This window comes from Biomphalaria glabrata, chromosome 18 (assembly GCF_947242115.1).
Source record: "Biomphalaria glabrata chromosome 18, xgBioGlab47.1, whole genome shotgun sequence".
Lineage (NCBI taxonomy): Eukaryota > Metazoa > Mollusca > Gastropoda > Planorbidae > Biomphalaria > Biomphalaria glabrata.
The window spans coordinates 16,407,529-16,423,937 of record NC_074728.1 but is presented as its reverse complement, the minus strand read 5'-3'; the positions used below and the strand labels follow the sequence as shown (position 1 = coordinate 16,423,937).

The 16,409-nt window shown below is 35.4% G+C and overlaps 2 protein-coding genes across 3 annotated transcripts; both read right to left on the bottom strand.

Moving 5' to 3' along the window:
• Window positions 1–9: 9 nt before the first annotated feature.
• LOC106066825 (uncharacterized) lies at window positions 10–4,142 on the bottom strand. 2 transcript variants are annotated; one of them, XM_056017080.1, is made up of 5 exons: window positions 3,985–4,142; window positions 3,007–3,176; window positions 2,614–2,784; window positions 1,428–1,638; window positions 10–718 (listed from the first exon to the last, which is right to left on the bottom strand). In XM_056017080.1, exons 2-5 carry the CDS (start codon window positions 3,172–3,174, stop codon window positions 66–68), a joined length of 1,203 nt encoding a protein of 400 aa, XP_055873055.1. In that variant the 5' UTR covers window positions 3,175–3,176; window positions 3,985–4,142; the 3' UTR covers window positions 10–65. The 2 variants fall into 2 exon arrangements, with proteins under 2 accessions (XP_055873055.1, XP_055873056.1); XM_056017081.1 differs by having other exon boundaries at window positions 3,937–4,140.
• Window positions 4,143–7,732: 3,590 nt separating this feature from the next.
• Window positions 7,733–15,430, bottom strand: LOC106066938 (uncharacterized). The gene is made up of 5 exons (XM_056017083.1): window positions 15,224–15,430; window positions 13,680–13,857; window positions 11,790–11,963; window positions 11,338–11,548; window positions 7,733–9,900 (listed from the first exon to the last, which is right to left on the bottom strand). Exons 2-5 carry the CDS (start codon window positions 13,851–13,853, stop codon window positions 9,260–9,262), a joined length of 1,200 nt encoding a protein of 399 aa, XP_055873058.1. The 5' UTR covers window positions 13,854–13,857; window positions 15,224–15,430; the 3' UTR covers window positions 7,733–9,259.
• Window positions 15,431–16,409: the final 979 nt, after the last annotated feature.

The window sequence follows — 16,409 nt, the reverse complement described above, 5'->3', positions numbered from 1 at the left end:
AAAACACGATTTTGTGAAACATACTTTAGAAAAGTTCTAGTTTTATTAATTTACAAAATGTCTATTTATATTTTTTTAACAGGACATATAGAGGGACAGGAAGTATAACAACTTTCAAACCGACAGTTTCCATAGCAAACAAAACACAATCTCGCAATGGCGTTCTTGTCCTCGTTAGAAGGCGAGAATGTCGGTGCCGGTGTGACGTAAGAGTTGGGGTAGGTGTAGTGCGGGTCGTACTTGTTGGGCAAACCCAGGACCATGTTGAAGTAGTCTAAGCTGTTGATGTTGTTGGTAGCCGGGTTCACGTACACCAGATGTGTACCGGAAGTTATTGATTCATGATTGTTCTTGATGTAATCAATTAAATCTTGATGATTGTACGTCTGTTCCACAGAGGCAGAGGTGGATCTACTTCTGGTAGTTGTGGATGTGGTGGATGTGGATGTTGTAGGGGTGGAGGTCCTGGTCGTGCTGGAAGTGGTAGACGCAGGTTGAGTTGTAGTAACATCTGGTGACCTGGTCGTGGGCCTGGCTGTCGTCGTGCTGGTTGTGGTGGTTGTTGATGCTGTGGTGGGTGCAATGGTTGGTGGAGTTTGCGTCACAATGACGACGCCTTTGGGAGCAACAGCAACATCTGCGCATGCGTAAAACTCTTCTTGTACTAGACCTCGCCCAAGACCACAAGTCCCATCACTGTCACATCCCCAGTCATTGCCTGCAGTCGCAGAAGAGAACAAAACATCAATACATTATAGGCAACTAATGATTACAATGTACAAAATGTCTATTTATTATCAAAGTATTTTTAATTTAAGGTACATTTTTTTTAAAATGTAGAATCTATACCCCTCCTAGTTATATATCACTATGAATATTTACACATATGATAACTTTATGCAGTTTTTTTGGTATTAACATTTGACAACAAGACACTGAAGGCAAATCAATATTATTGCTCTACAAAGTAAAAGAAATATAACAACACCAAAATGTTCCAACAAAATATTCTTTCATTAATCATAAATAATTGTCATAAGCATTATTTTTTACTATGATCTTAAAATGTTTAGACTTTAAGTGAACTAATATTTTTTTTGCAAAATGAAGATTAAGAATTAAGCTAGCCTAAATCTAGGTACTAAAGTCTTGGTCATCTAAGTACCAAGGCCTAGGTAATCAGTCTTGGTCATCTAAGTACCAAGACCTTGGTAATCACTCTTGGTCATCTAAGTACCAAGACCTAGGTAATCACTCTTGGTCATCTAAGTACCAAGACCTTGGTAATCACTCTTGTCATCTAAGTACCAAGACCTAGGTAATCAGTCTTGGTCATCTAAGTATAAAGACTTATCAAAAAATTACAACTAACGCAAAGAAAACATCCTTGTTTATCAAAGTATCCATGGACAGTGTTTTCAACCTACCACAATGCCACTTCCACTGTAACAAACAATGATCACAAGTGAACCCTGCTGGTAAGACCAGCGTATAATTGTAGAATCCAATAGCTGCAACATCAAAATAGAATCGTGTTTTCCCACTCAAGTCGGCCAAAACATTTTCATCTAAGCAGGACTGGGTAGCCTCCACACCGCCAGACCGAGCAATGTTACAAATACGAAACTCATTCCAACCCTAGAGAATTGAATAAAATAAAAGTATATTAAAAAGTGGAATGTCTTCGAGTTCGAAATTCATGAACAATGTTTCTATTTCACGTCGCTATTTAAACCCAGCTGTCACACTGAAAGCTGAGAACTCCCACGTCTTCCTGTGTTTTGTTTTTCGACGTCTGCTAACGTCTTCTGTGATACCAGTAGATTTTCTTCGCACCGCCGAGGCCGGGTATAAAATGACGTCTTCTGTGGTACCGGTAGATTTTCTTCGCACCGCCATGGCCGGGAATAAAATGACGTTTTCATATTGAACGATAAATATCTTGAAATTAAAATTAAAATTTACAAAAAAAAAATGCAAAAAATGTTCACTGTATAGTTACTTGCTTGGTTATCAGGCTTCGTTACGAACGTATGACAAGAGCAGTATTTTTTGTTGAGCTGAAAGGTGGTCGACGTAACAGAGGTGCCCCAAAGAAAGGCTTTAAAGACCAGCTTAGGCGCCAACTTGCCTTAACTGACATAGAAAAGAGCACACGTTTGCATGCGACTTCAAAACGAGACTGGGGATCACTTACAAAGGATGTGGGATAGATATTTGAGACAGACATAGATTGCTAAAAAAAAAAATCTAAATCGACCACCAGCGGACAATGCCTCGTTGGCTGTGGCAAAATGTGTAGGTCAAAGCTGGGGCTGCTTAGCCACGGGAAATACTGCATTCGTCATTAATCGGTATCGAAGACAAGCCTTATTATTAGGCATTAATAGAGTAACTCTTTTAAATGTAAAATTGAAATACTTGTTAACTAGAGAAACTTATACCAACATCGTACATTCAGAAAAAAAGAAAAGGCTGAAAATTCTGTAAAAAAAAATACTAGTCATCTATAATAATAATAATAATTATAATATAATAATTAGGCCTACGTTACATAGAAAAACAAAAAAACTCGTTGGTGACCAATGAAAATCTTGTGTAACTTTAACTGACCAGGTGATTTTGAGTGATCTGTATTGTGATTACTATGACGTCATTCTCACGGTACGCTTTCGGAATGATATTGTGTTGAACCATGACTCCGTCTGGGCGCTCGTACCTGCGTGGACCTGACCATGGGTCACCACAAATACCACACTTGCCTCCATTTTGTGTCCACTGGACCTGTAGGTACAATGTGACTGGTAAGACCAGAGCTCATGTAAACGTTTCATATTGTAAGGTGTAAAGGTAAATGTATACAATTAGTTGCAATAACAGTTTTCTTTTCTATAAGCTTTGTTAAAACAAAAATTGGCTTAACAAATAATATATATATATGTGCAAATGCAATCTAGGGAAAATATCGTATTTTTTTAAATCTTTTATTTCAAAATGAAAGTGTACCGCGCGTCCTCCACAGTTCATCTCATGGTCCTCATAGTTGACAGGCGTGGAGTAACCCAACAGGTAGGCAGACATTCGAGATGGTGGATCCAACATTCGACCATGACCTTCAACCAGACCCGGATGTAAAGACATCAGAAAGACAGACAAATAAAGTATCACAGACATTTCTGAAAAATACAAAACAGAAAAGGCAACTATACAAAATATCACTTCTATCAAACATTCACGAACAAACTTGTTTGTTTTTTGGGTGTAATTAATTTTTGACAACTGCGACAATAAATAAATAAAATATGACGTTATAAAATACAAGCAAAATGCATTACGTATATTAAGTGTAGTTGTATTAATTAGTTTGGATCAGTCGTGTAATTTATTGCAATTTCATGCTTTTAGATTTCTCAATAAGCTATGATCCTATCACTTGTCTGGAGCAATTGGAAAGGGACGGGAGGTGTGGAGAAAGAATGGGTGATCGATTTTTAAACGTGTTTATAAAAAAAAATAAAGTAAGCGATAATCACTGAGACATGGGTCTGCTCATGACAATATATTTTATAGTTATTTTTTTTTTTTTTCGAGCAATTAATAAAGGGGATTAATTCAACTTATTCCACCTTATCAATAAGTGCCTAAAATAATTAATTACTTATAGTTAATTGACAAATTCGTTATTTTTTCAGTGATTCTTGTGTAGACATATAAAAGAAATAATTGTGCAAAACTTCAGCTTGATCCGAGATTAAAGTCGGAGAAAAAATGTGTACAATCTTTTTACCAGACAGACAGAGAAACAGAGTGACTTGATGTGAACTTTGTAAGAACAAAAATTATATCAAATTGAAAACACTTACAAACTGATTTAAGATTTCTCACTCTATTAAACACGATATGTAAGAGTAATACTTGAATTCATGAGAATGTTACCATAACAAAATTGTTTCACTATTGTATCTTTAGTAACTTATCTCAAACCTTTCTCAGGTATGTAACAAATCCGAGTCAATGCGTAAGCTTGCTAAACTCCTGGAGGAATTTCAATTGAACTCTGCCTTTGAGCACTAGATTCAATACATAGTTTGGAGCAGCGGGAACAAGCACGACAGACTGGCGAACAAAATAAGAGTTAAAACTTCTTTTATATTAACACATAGTCATCTACCGTCCCCTTACTCTCTCTCAATCTCTCTATCTCGCTCTCTCTCTCTTTAAGATGCACTCAATGTCTCTTGAGTATACAACAATGTCCACCAAACACTTCTTAAGTCAACAAAGAAAGAAGTCCATGGGAATATCTAATGAAGACATCGATCTAACATCCGGGAAATGGCCTTGAATAGAAGACAGAAGACTTGATGATGGTACAATGTGTTACCTGCTGTCACGAAGTTACAAGAATATACAGACCAATCACGTTATACTGAATTCAGATCATCGAAGACGAAGTAACCAAGCCTCAAAGTGAAAATGTCCATAAGACGAATGAAGTAACCAAGCATCAAAGTGAAAATATGCATAAGACGAATGAAGTAACCAAGCCTCAAAGTGAAAATGTCCATAAGACGAATGAAGAAGACCAAGCCTCAAAGTGAAAATATCCATAAGACGAATGAAGTAACCAAGCCTCAAAGTGACAATGTCCATAAGACGAATGAAGTAACCAAGTCTCAAAGTGACAATATCCATAAGACGAATGAAGTAACCAAGCCTCAAAGTGAAAATGTCCATAAGACGAATGAAGTAACCAAGCCTCAAAGTGAAAATGTCCATAAGACGAATTAAGTAACCAGGCCTCAAAGTGAAAATGTCCATAAGACGAATGAAGTAACCAAGTCTCAAAGTGACAATGTCCATAAGACGAATGAAGTAACCAAGTCTCAAAGTGAAAATGTCCATAAGACGAACGAAATAACCAAGCTTCAAAGTGAAAATGTCCATAAGACGAATGAAGTAACCAGGCCTCAAAGTGAAAATGTCCATAAGACGAATGAAGTAACCAAGTCTCAAAGTGACAATGTCCATAAGACGAATGAAGTAACCAAGTTTCAAAGTGAAAATGTCCATAAGACGAATGAAGTAACCAAGCCTCAAAGTGAAAATGTCCATAAGATGAACGAAATAACCAAGCTTCAAAGTGAAAATGTCCATAAGACGAATGAAGTAACCAAGTCTCAAAGTGAAAATGTCCATAAGACGAATGAAGTAACCAAGCCTCAAAGTGAAAATGTCCATAAGACGAATGAATTAACCAAGCCTCAAAGTGAAAATATCCATAAGACGAATGAAGTAACCAAGCCTCAAAGTGAAAATGTCCATAAGACGAATGAAGTAACCAAGTCTCAAAGTGAAAATGTCCATAAGACGAACGAAGTAACCAAGCCTCAAAGTGAAAATGTCCATAAGACGAATGAAATAACCAAGCTTCAAAGTGAAAATGTCCATAAGACGAATGAAGTAACCAGGCCTCAAAGTGAAAATGTCCATAAGACGAATGAAGTAACCAGGCCTCAAAGTGAAAATGTCCATAAGACGAATGGAGTAACCAGGCCTCAAAGTGAAAATGTCCATAAGACGAATGAAGTAACTAAACGTAAAAATGAAAACATAGACATTAGAAAAGTTGTCTGTTAAATTGTTGGAGATATATTTATACACGAGTTATTCTCTTGCATTGTGAAAAGTCGTAAGATATGTTTCTTATCTTCTAAAAGACGTTCCTTCAAAGAGAAGGTAATTACATCCTACACTTACATCCAGTGTTTCTTATCTGGCCTTGCATGCTAATTAAAGATTTTAAATCTAACAAGTCATTGGTTTTCCTGGTTAAAGCAGGCTGTTCCAAGTTCTAATCATGACACTAGGGAAGACAACGCATTAGTAAGAATATGTCGTAACTATATAGATGGAGAAATGATGTCTTTATCTTTGTGAATTTCTGAGTATTTGAGTTGGTTGGGTTTTAGTATCTGTAACTCGTGGTTACTTATCTTATAAATTACAGTGTGTGTGTGTAAGCATTGCCTAGGCTTACCAGTCGTCCTCTCGTTCATATTTTGTCCTTTTTTTGGCAGGCATTGGCCTAAAGAGTCCGACTTTCACTTTATTGTTTAACATTGGACTAACTGCAGTTGTTAAGGCAGAAAAGTAAAATAAACTTTTGTGAAGACTGTTGTTAAATAAAGTAGGATATGATCAGAGTGAAATGTTCGTAGCTTCAGAGCTGACCTATACGCAAGAAAAGAAAAAGCGAGGTCTGTATCAAGAAAATGGAGCCTAGCGATTTGTAATGTCAACTATGTTTGACTTTCATAATAATGTTTCTTGTTCCAATTTGAAATGATCTCAGCTTTTATCTACGTTGAATTTAGTGTTGACCATAAGTGTTGTTACTTGCACCTGGCCCGCTAACGATACCCAAGGGAATTAGGATAATAATCACGACTGATCGGTGAAGACGTCGTGTGCTATACTGATTAGTTTTTAGGTATGTGAGATACTTTAGACTTGAGTTTATTCCGTTCGATACGACCTTTTATACCTATTTTTTATTCTACGGAGCACGCAATACACAACGGATCAATGTATGCGGCCACGTCTGACATTAAAATAATTGACACGTGACATCAGTCAGAATTTTGGAACAGGTCTTTAGTGTACACAACAAAAGGCTGTGTCATTTCCTTGCTTTCAGGATCATTAAGTTGCCTTGACCTGCTGACCTCAGTTAACCTTGACTCTCAAACTGTCTCACAGTCCTTTCCATGTCTATGTTGATTTTGCATAAGTGTTGACTGTGCACAGCAAATTGTAGCGACCTTTAACACCCCACAGTAAATTTGGTTCATTGGATCTCTTCAGTGGCAGTCAATGGGACGATGAACTGACATGTCTCAACCTCCCTTCACGTTTTAAAACTTAAGCTGCCAGGTCACAAACTGAGACTACTAAAATAAAAACAAAAACACTGAACATATTGATCACACCGACCACACAATAATACAATGATTACACTGACCACATATTGAACATATTGATAATACTGACCACACACTCATAATACGATTTCACTGACAACACACTGAACACATTGATTACACTGACCACATATTGAACATATTGATAATACTGACCACACACTCATAATACGATTTCACTGACAACACACTGAACACATTGATTACGCTGACCATATACTGAGCACAATGATCGCACAGTGACAAAACGCTTCAAAATGATCACACTGATCTTAGAGTACAGTTATTAAAGAATACTGTAATCAGTGAGACAAGATTGCAATGTTCTATTTCACTCTTGAAAGTCGCGTAGTTTAAATTAACTTTGGTTTCAATTTTTACTTTTTGTAAAAGTCTAGTGTAGGAGTGAATTCTTGAAGAAAATCTAGCTTCAGAGGTCGCATAATGTTTGGGTTGTAGTTCATATTGTATTGTATTGTAATAAGATGAATTGCTTAGAGAGGAGCTCCTACTAAACCTATGTGATCTACTGTGCTAGGATGGCTTATGAAATTGGAACAAACAATTCGAAAAAGTCTTCTATTTCATTAGTTAAAACCCAGATGTCCAGCACAAATGGAGACTAGGACAACCAACAATCAACTGAATGGGCAACATACAAGGACTTGGAGAAATCTAACATGTCTTCTCGTATGAAACTAATCTGTATTAAATAGTATTTAATAAACGAAAAAAAAACGCAACATGGATTAAAACAGCTATATATGTATTTCTTATAAATCTCAAATAATAATAATAAACATAATTCTATTACAAACACTTTACATTGAGACATTCTCAAACATTTTCAATACAATGGATTAATAAAAATTGCTTTATAAAAATGTATCCAACCCGTGGTAATGTTTTGTACACATTTCAACACATTAACATTTATATAAACACATCATGTATAAAACAGAGATGTATACTTTGTACAATGTATTTGCAGCTAAGTATTTGAAATGTAATAACATAAACTGATTAACAACAATATTAAACATTAACAACAATATTAAACATAAACAACAATATTAAACAATGGTATATATCAAATACAGACACACAAAAAAGATTATTACGTTTTACGCGTATTTCTAGGTCAACCTAGTCATGCATGTTAATCAATGATCACCTCATTTCACTCACGGCTAGGATAGAGAATAAAAAACCAATTCTTTTATTTTCACTTCTTTGATGCCATTTCTTTACTTCTGAAGGTAGAAAGCTGGCTTGGCATTGATCGTATTCTAGACATTGGTTTTATTTCCTATGCGATGTTAGCATTTACAAAGAGTTGTGTATCAGTTGAACCAATTCTAAAGGAAACACCTTGGACTCAAACTACCATTGTGTTGAATCTAATCATGTTTTGTAATGCAACAAGGGGTTACTACTGACACAATAAGTTGAACCTGCTATCACTGATTTGTTTAGTGCGAAGACCATAATCTGTTCTTACACTTACAAAGTACTGACATTGAATGTCATACAAGAATGATATATAATGCACAATAACAAAAAAAACAACTATAAATTACAAGAAAGAACAAATAATGAATATAACACATGACAAAATAAAATAACAAGGATTGAGCAATGTAAAGGCTCCACCTGTTAAGCAGTTTCAAGAGATCTCTGAACTCTGTGTTGGAATGTACAACAATGACAAACTTATAATGGTGTGTAGTAAGGTCATGTTGACCCTAGCCATGATAGTTATTAGATAATATGTATTTTACATTTTTTTAGTCATAAAAGTGTGTTAATGTCATAAAAAAAAGTACTGCTACTAACATGTCAATGAAATCTAGTTCCGCCCACCATTTCATTGCTAACCATTGTTCGCTTTAAGATTAAACAAATCACTTCACACGAGTGCGTTTGAGCTGAACCAATTAGGTGTTAGTAATCTTCCACCAGGCCAATGAATAGTGATATATTATTTATGCAACATAAAATTGTAGTTAAAACAAATCGACCAATCGCCAAGTTCGTCTATAAAATGTCAAATATTAAAAAAAAGAACACAATAGTTTAGTTATACACCAGTCAAGAGCAGATCAATATATTTTTTAACAGTATGATTTGCATAGATTCAAACTACACCACAAGGTTATTGGCGAGATAAAAGTTAGTAGACGTTGCAAGATAATGTTTGTTGGCTTTAGAATGAAGTCATCATCGCCCTTAAGTGACGTGTACAGTTAGAGAACATAGAGTCCCATTCTTTCCCATTAACCCGTAAGTTTTCTTGGACAAATTTCCGGGCAGCTGGTTGAACATCCATTGATGAGGCAACCATAATAGCATGCGGCACAGACTCGATCTTTGGCAAGTTGATTGGTGGGTAGCAATGGTACCGTTGGGACTTTAATGACCGAGCTGTTGCTGTAAGGGTTGTAACTATTCGGGTATCCCAGCAACATTTTGATGTACTCAGGATCGTTGTAGTTGATCTTGGTGCTGCTGGTGGAGTTGGTGATGTTGGACGCCATTTTGATTATGTTGGACCAAAAATCTGCGTACGACGGCTTGGTGGTGTCGCTGGGTATCACTTTTAGTGTTGACATGTCGCTGAACTTCGTAGTTGCTGCACTGCTGGTTGTAGGAGCTGTCGGGACGCTTGAGATTGTGGTGGATTCTTCAGCAGCGTTTGATGAAGAAGGATTAGATAGAGAAGTTGTTGAAGAAGTTGTTGTAGAGGAGGCTGCTGCTGTTGGTTTAGTGGTTGATGTTGTAGTCGTGGTTGCTGACGTTGGTAAGACCGCTGTGCCATTTCTAGGAGATATTGTAACATCTGAGCAGGCATAGAATTCTTCTTGAGGACCAAAGCCCAGGCCACAAGCACCAGTTTCATCACAGTTCCAGTCATTCCCTATGGATGAAATACACAGGAGACTTTGTAATGAGTTACACCGTGAATCTCTTATACCGATCAAACAGAAGGACAAATTAGTTATTTAAAAAATGGCGACTAGTGTGAAGATAAGAAAGTGGGCATTGCTTCGCAGACCCAGTTGTGACCTAAATATGTTGTCACGCAAACACTTGATGACAAATGTAAATGACAAATTATAATTTTGGCAATTAGCTTACTGTAGTCATATATAAGTATTACATGTCTGTATTTATAAAATATAGTTATAATTATAATTCTATCTATCAGTCTCCCAATACAAGATTGCATCTATGTTCCTCTAGTGTTTAGCTATATTGGTTTAGTAGTTTATATCTTTATTAGTCATTACACTTGTCTTATAATGGTCTAGTGTTGTTATACTGGTTTAGTAATATAAGTATACTGTCTACTCTTATGAGTGCATTGACTTATTTCTGTAATTACTCTTCTGGTCTAGTGATGTAGTCAGTGATCAAGTTTTGTAAATAAGTGTGTCTAGTGTTTTAGCTGTTTTGTTTTTATTGTCGTTGTTATATAGGTCTACTTGATTGCTTCAGTTCATAGTAGCCGATTTAAAAAAATCATTCAGTGTTATAAAAGATAATTTGAACCATTTTCTCTGCTTATATTGAGCTAGTACAAAACTTTTTTTTAGTTTTTATTGTAATATCGGAAAGAGATTCTTAACAATAACTCCAATGCGTGATATCAAGTGACAACGCTAAATTGCTTGCATCTAGTATATCTTTCTTTCTATATCACTCCGAACTGTATCGTAGCGTAGCAAAACAAAACATAATAGAACAATGAGATTAATAACAAATGAATATTCACATTTGACTAGAGTAACACCTTTAGTAAAATAAATAAATTTAGAAAGCCTTCAGGAGAGAAGTTAAGTAGCAATTATACATACAATACTGAACCATAATCTTCAAATATAAAAGAAAATCAAATAACATGCTCAGAAAGACACAGAGATAAAGGCACATTCCTCATGTACAAATCCTCCTTCTTCCCTAGTGCTATTAGAGCATGGAATGGGCTGCCTGAACCAGCCAGGAAAACCAACGACTTGGTTAACATGCATGACTAGATGCATGACACCTAGGACGTAAGAATCTTCTTTTTTAAAGTAACGTCTGTATTATATAAGATAAGATCTTATCAAAAGGTAGCAGAACACTATTTTAATATAGTTGGTCATAACAATACAGCATCATAACAATGCTACATCATAGTGGAACACAATCAAATAGTTTCTTAATATCTACTATTGTAACATTTGTATTTTCCTTTTTTTATTCACACTCAATCTTTTTTTATTATGTATTCTCTCTCTCTCTCTCTTTCTCCCTCTCTCTCTCTTTCTCTCTTTCGTTTTCTCTTTCTTTCTTCTCTTCCAGTACTCACCACAGTGCCACTTCCACTGTAACAAGCAATGATTGCAGGTAAGTCCTGCAGGTAACACAAGAGTGTAGTTATAAAACCCGGTGCTGGAACTGTCCAAATAGAATCGCGACTTCCCAGTCGAGTCTGTCAGCAAGTTTTGGTTCAAACATTCATGAGTCGCTTCAATTCCTCCAGAACTCTCTACATTGCACACTCGAAACTCATGCCATCCCTAAGAGAAATTTAAATTAGTATTTTTTAACATTTGCGTTCAATGCAAGAGATAGATATGTTTCTACATACTTTGAAATTCTGTCTTTTAGTGGGGACATTTTTTTCGAACTATATAAGTCTTTATGGCAGTAGTTAAATCTGTCTTGTTGTATTGAAGTCTTAATTTGCAAGGGCATCAAATTCTCGATTCAACTACGATTTCATTGGTTTGAATTAAGTCTGCAATGACGAATGCTCACCATATGATTTGCTGTTATTTGAAGCAAAATATTAATGACGTCACGTTCTTGATATGTTTTTGTGATGACGACATCTTTAGGAAGCAGTGCTCCCCCGGGACGTTCATAATAACGTGGCCCTGACCAAGGGTCGCCACAAATTCCACATTTGCCGCCATTTTGTTGCCATTGGACCTAACAAAACAAAAAATATCAGAGTTGAAAACAAAAGAAATTCGATTGTGTCAAATGTCAATATATATATGTTTCTTGTATTTGAAAAAAGGTCTGTAAAAAAATTTAACAAACATATTTGTTTTTATTTACACGCTTCAGAAGCTTTTTTAAAATGAAGATTATTACATCATAGCCCAGATTTCCAGCAGAAATACAATTATTGGAAACTGTAAGCAAGCAGACGACCACGCAACCACATATATAATAATGTACTTCATTTATTTACTTTAAATAAACATAAGCAGTTATAGGTAAATTATTAATACCAAGTGAAGCGGGTACATCTAAAGTATAGTGTATAATATCAATTGAAGTGTGTAATCTAAACTTATAATGTATAATATCAAGTGAAGTGTGTACATCTAAAGTATAGTGTATAATATCAAGTGAAGTGTGTACATCTAAAGTATAGTGTATAATATCAAGTGAAGTGTGTACATCTAAAGTATAGTGTATAATATCAAGTGAAGTGTGTACATCTAAAGTATAGTGTATAATATCAAGTGAAGTGTGTACATCTAAAGTATAGTGTATGTTATCAAGTGAAGTGTGTACATCTAAAGTATAGTGTATAATACCAAGTGAAGTGTGTACATCTAAAGTATAGTGTATGTTATCAAGTGAAGTGTGTACATCTAAAGTATAGTGTATAATATCAAGTGAAGTGTGTACATCTAAAGTATAGTGTATAATATCAAGTGAAGTGTGTACATCTAAAGTATAGTGTATAATATCAATTGAAGTGTGTACATCTAAAGTATAGTGTATAATATCAAGTGAAGTGTGTACATCTAAAGTATAGTGTATAATATCAAGTGAAGTGTGTACATCTAAAGTATAGTGTATAATATCAAGTGAAGTGTGTACATCTAAAGTATAGTGTATAATATCAAGTGAAGTGTGTACATCTAAAGTATAGTGTATAATATCAAGTGAAGTGTGTACATCTAAAGTATAGTGTATAATATCAAGTGAAGTGTGTACATCTAAAGTATAGTGTATGTTATCAAGTGAAGTGTGTACATCTAAAGTATAGTGTATGTTATCAAGTGAAGTGTGTACATCTAAAGTATAGTGTATGTTATCAAGTGAAGTGTGTACATCTAAAGTATAGTGTATGTTATCAAGTGAAGTGTGTACATCTAAAGTATAGTGTATGTTATCAAGTGAAGTGTGTACATCTAAAGTATAGTGTATGTTATCAAGTGAAGTGTGTACATCTAAAGTATAGTGTATGTTATCAAGTGAAGTGTGTACATCTAAAGTATAGTGTATGTTATCAAGTGAAGTGTGTACATCTAAAGTATAGTGTATGTTATCAAGTGAAGTGTGTACATCTAAAGTATAGTGTATGTTATCAAGTGAAGTGTGTACATCTAAAGTATAGTGTATGTTATCAAGTGAAGTGTGTACATCTAAAGTATAGTGTATGTTATCAAGTGAAGTGTGTACATCTAAAGTATAGAGTATAATATCAATTGAAGTGTGTAATCTAAAGTATAGTGTATGTTATCAAGTGAAGTGTGTACATCTAAAGTATAGAGTATAATATCAATTGAAGTGTGTAATCTAAAGTATAGTGTATGTTATCAAGTGAAGTGTGTACATCTAAAGTATAGTGTATGTTATCAAGTGAAGTGTGTACATCTAAAGTATAGTGTAACAGAAACGTGCCGCACGGCCGCCACAAAACATCTCATGATCGTTGTAATTGACAGGTGTCGGGAAGCCCAAAATATAAGCGGACATTCTGGACACTGGATCTAGCATTCGTCCGTGCGCATGTGTCATAGAGAACATGGTGGCAGCCATTATAATACTTGTCACTAGTACAATGGAGAATGTCATCTTCCTAATGGAAACAGAAAAATCAAATGTTAGTGAAATTGAATTAGTGGTATAACCTTTGGTTTTTAAATGCAACAATCTTTAATAAAAGAGAATCGAAACAAAACGACATTTACATTCGATTCTAAAATGATACAAAGGCGAATTCAGGTCATGTCATATTGTATGTTTTACATTAGTACTGTAAATATATACTGGTAGACCCTTTAATTTTTTGCTACGTCCAGGAATATTTCTATTAAGATGTATGTTACTTTTTGTTTTCTATAAAAGAAATATGTAGTTGTAAAAGAAACATTAAACTTGATTGAAGTAAAAAATGAATGATTATATCGCTGGTGTTGAATGATCAGCTACTAAACATCATCATCATCATCATCACCAACATCATAATCATCGTCATCATCATCAAACTCCATTTGAACGAGGGCTTGAGAGGTTCAAATCCTCTATTGCAAAAGCCCTGGACAGAAACCCCGAAGTCTTGAGTAGTGCATAAATGTCACCATACAAGTCGAGAATTTTGTGGTTTCCCAGACCTGTCGAGACGGAGATCATCAAGTCTGGGGCAGTCAAACAGAATGTAAGACATAGTCTCATCTTTCTCACCGCAGTGCGGGCACCGTGTGTCGAAGTTTGGCCTGAGCCGTGCGAAATACACGAGTCAATGTGACACTGACCTATTATGTGCTATAACAGTTTGCTCAGGCCTGGACAGCCTCCATTAGGGGAAGTCCGACCAGAGCGCTTCATGTGCTCACAGACTCTACGGCTTTTTGGGCCTTGTCGTAGCACTCAAACCACTTGTCCATTTCTTATGATAAGAACTCACAGCCTACTCTTTAGTTGGTGTTAGACCTCCTAAGTAGACCAAGGAGTCAGCAATGATGTTGTCTGTACCACCTATGCGATTCGGTACCCATTGCATTATTACAAGATGGCCTTATCATTGGTTTATATTGTATGAACCCAAGACGACAGTGTTATGGTAAAGCTTGTAGAATAGTTTTTTTTAGTAAGTGACCACAACACTCTGTTTTGCTTCACAGATCGCCATGGCCTCAAAACTGGAAACACTAGCACATGGTCCAAATGTTTTAACTAAGTCAGAGCCAATAAACTCAATGTAGGCTCCATAGCTTGCTTTTCCAGTGTAACTGTAACTGAATTACTCAATGATATTTATCAAGGATATGGCTTAATACAAAAATAAACTAGAATAAACAAACTAAATAATAAAATATTTGATTAAATCTAGAATGAGAACAATACTAGCAGAATTACAGCAATAGCAAAACCAACATTACCAATACCATACAATTACAAAAAAAGTACTAAGATTTTAATTTTGCAATAAGTTTTACTTTTACCTTCTTGTAGAATACTTTTGCCTTTTGTTTCAATCAGAAATCTCGTCACTGTTTTCTAAATGGTAATACTGATCAAGCTTGATAGAGGACTTAATACTGGCTGAAAATACTGAACTAAAAACTGGTTTCTCTTAGACTGAAACTAAAGAGACAGACAGACAGCTCAACAACCTTTTCAGCCCAACTTGTGGTGGTATTTATACCATTTTCTTGCCTCATTCAATCATTGGGCAAATATTGACATTATAGAGACCAAAAGTTCTGATTTCATAATCATTTCCTTGGGCTTTTTGTAGCTTCCGTTCTTACCCTTTCTATGCCCTAGTTTCTTACCTCTCTGTCTCTCTCTCTCTCTCTCTCACACACACACACACACACAAACACCCTTATATTATCACACATGTATGTGTGGGTAGCAGCCTGAGAAGAAGAAAGAAAAGGTCTGTATTCCAATGTAAAGTTTGTGAATAGAACTATTGACATTGTTGGTCTGAGTAAAGAACTCAATGGGAAACGTTCAAAAGAAACTGCATTACTCAACAACTTTCGGAAAATGGGCACTTCCGGTGTTCATCTTTTTGACTTTTGTCTGTTTTCAGCAACAGAAGAGTGGGACAGACTAGAAATCTACATAAATCTTGCGTAGATTGAAAGTGATTCATATACAATGACCCCAAAAGGAAATATCACAGAGTAAAGTATTATAATGTCATACAAGAAACATCGTAATTGAACAGAGAGTGGGTGCACAAATACAGTGTGTGGGTTTTTTAAAGTGTTATAACAGGAAATATTTTTAAGATAAAAAAATAATTCAGTTACTTAAAGATAAATACGGACAAGCGTAAGACGTAATTATCCCCCCCTCCCTCACACACCTGTAGTAATTAGTAAAGACAAAAAAACACAAGTTCTTCAAATTAGAGTTTGAGTTTTTAATATTACCGTCACATCGGCACACTTTAGGGCATGTCGTGCCCGTAGTCCCTAAAAGGTTACTCTCCCTTAGAAGAAAAAAAGAAAGAGTGTGTAACTAAAAATAAATGTTTACTATTTCTAGCAGTAGTTAGAGCTAGAGTTTCCTGATCGGTTCATCACTTTGTCTTCAACTCTAAACACCTGGGAATGGTTAAAGGAGGTTTTGATGCTACAAGGATCTGATCAGTGACGTCCATTTTTTGGTAAA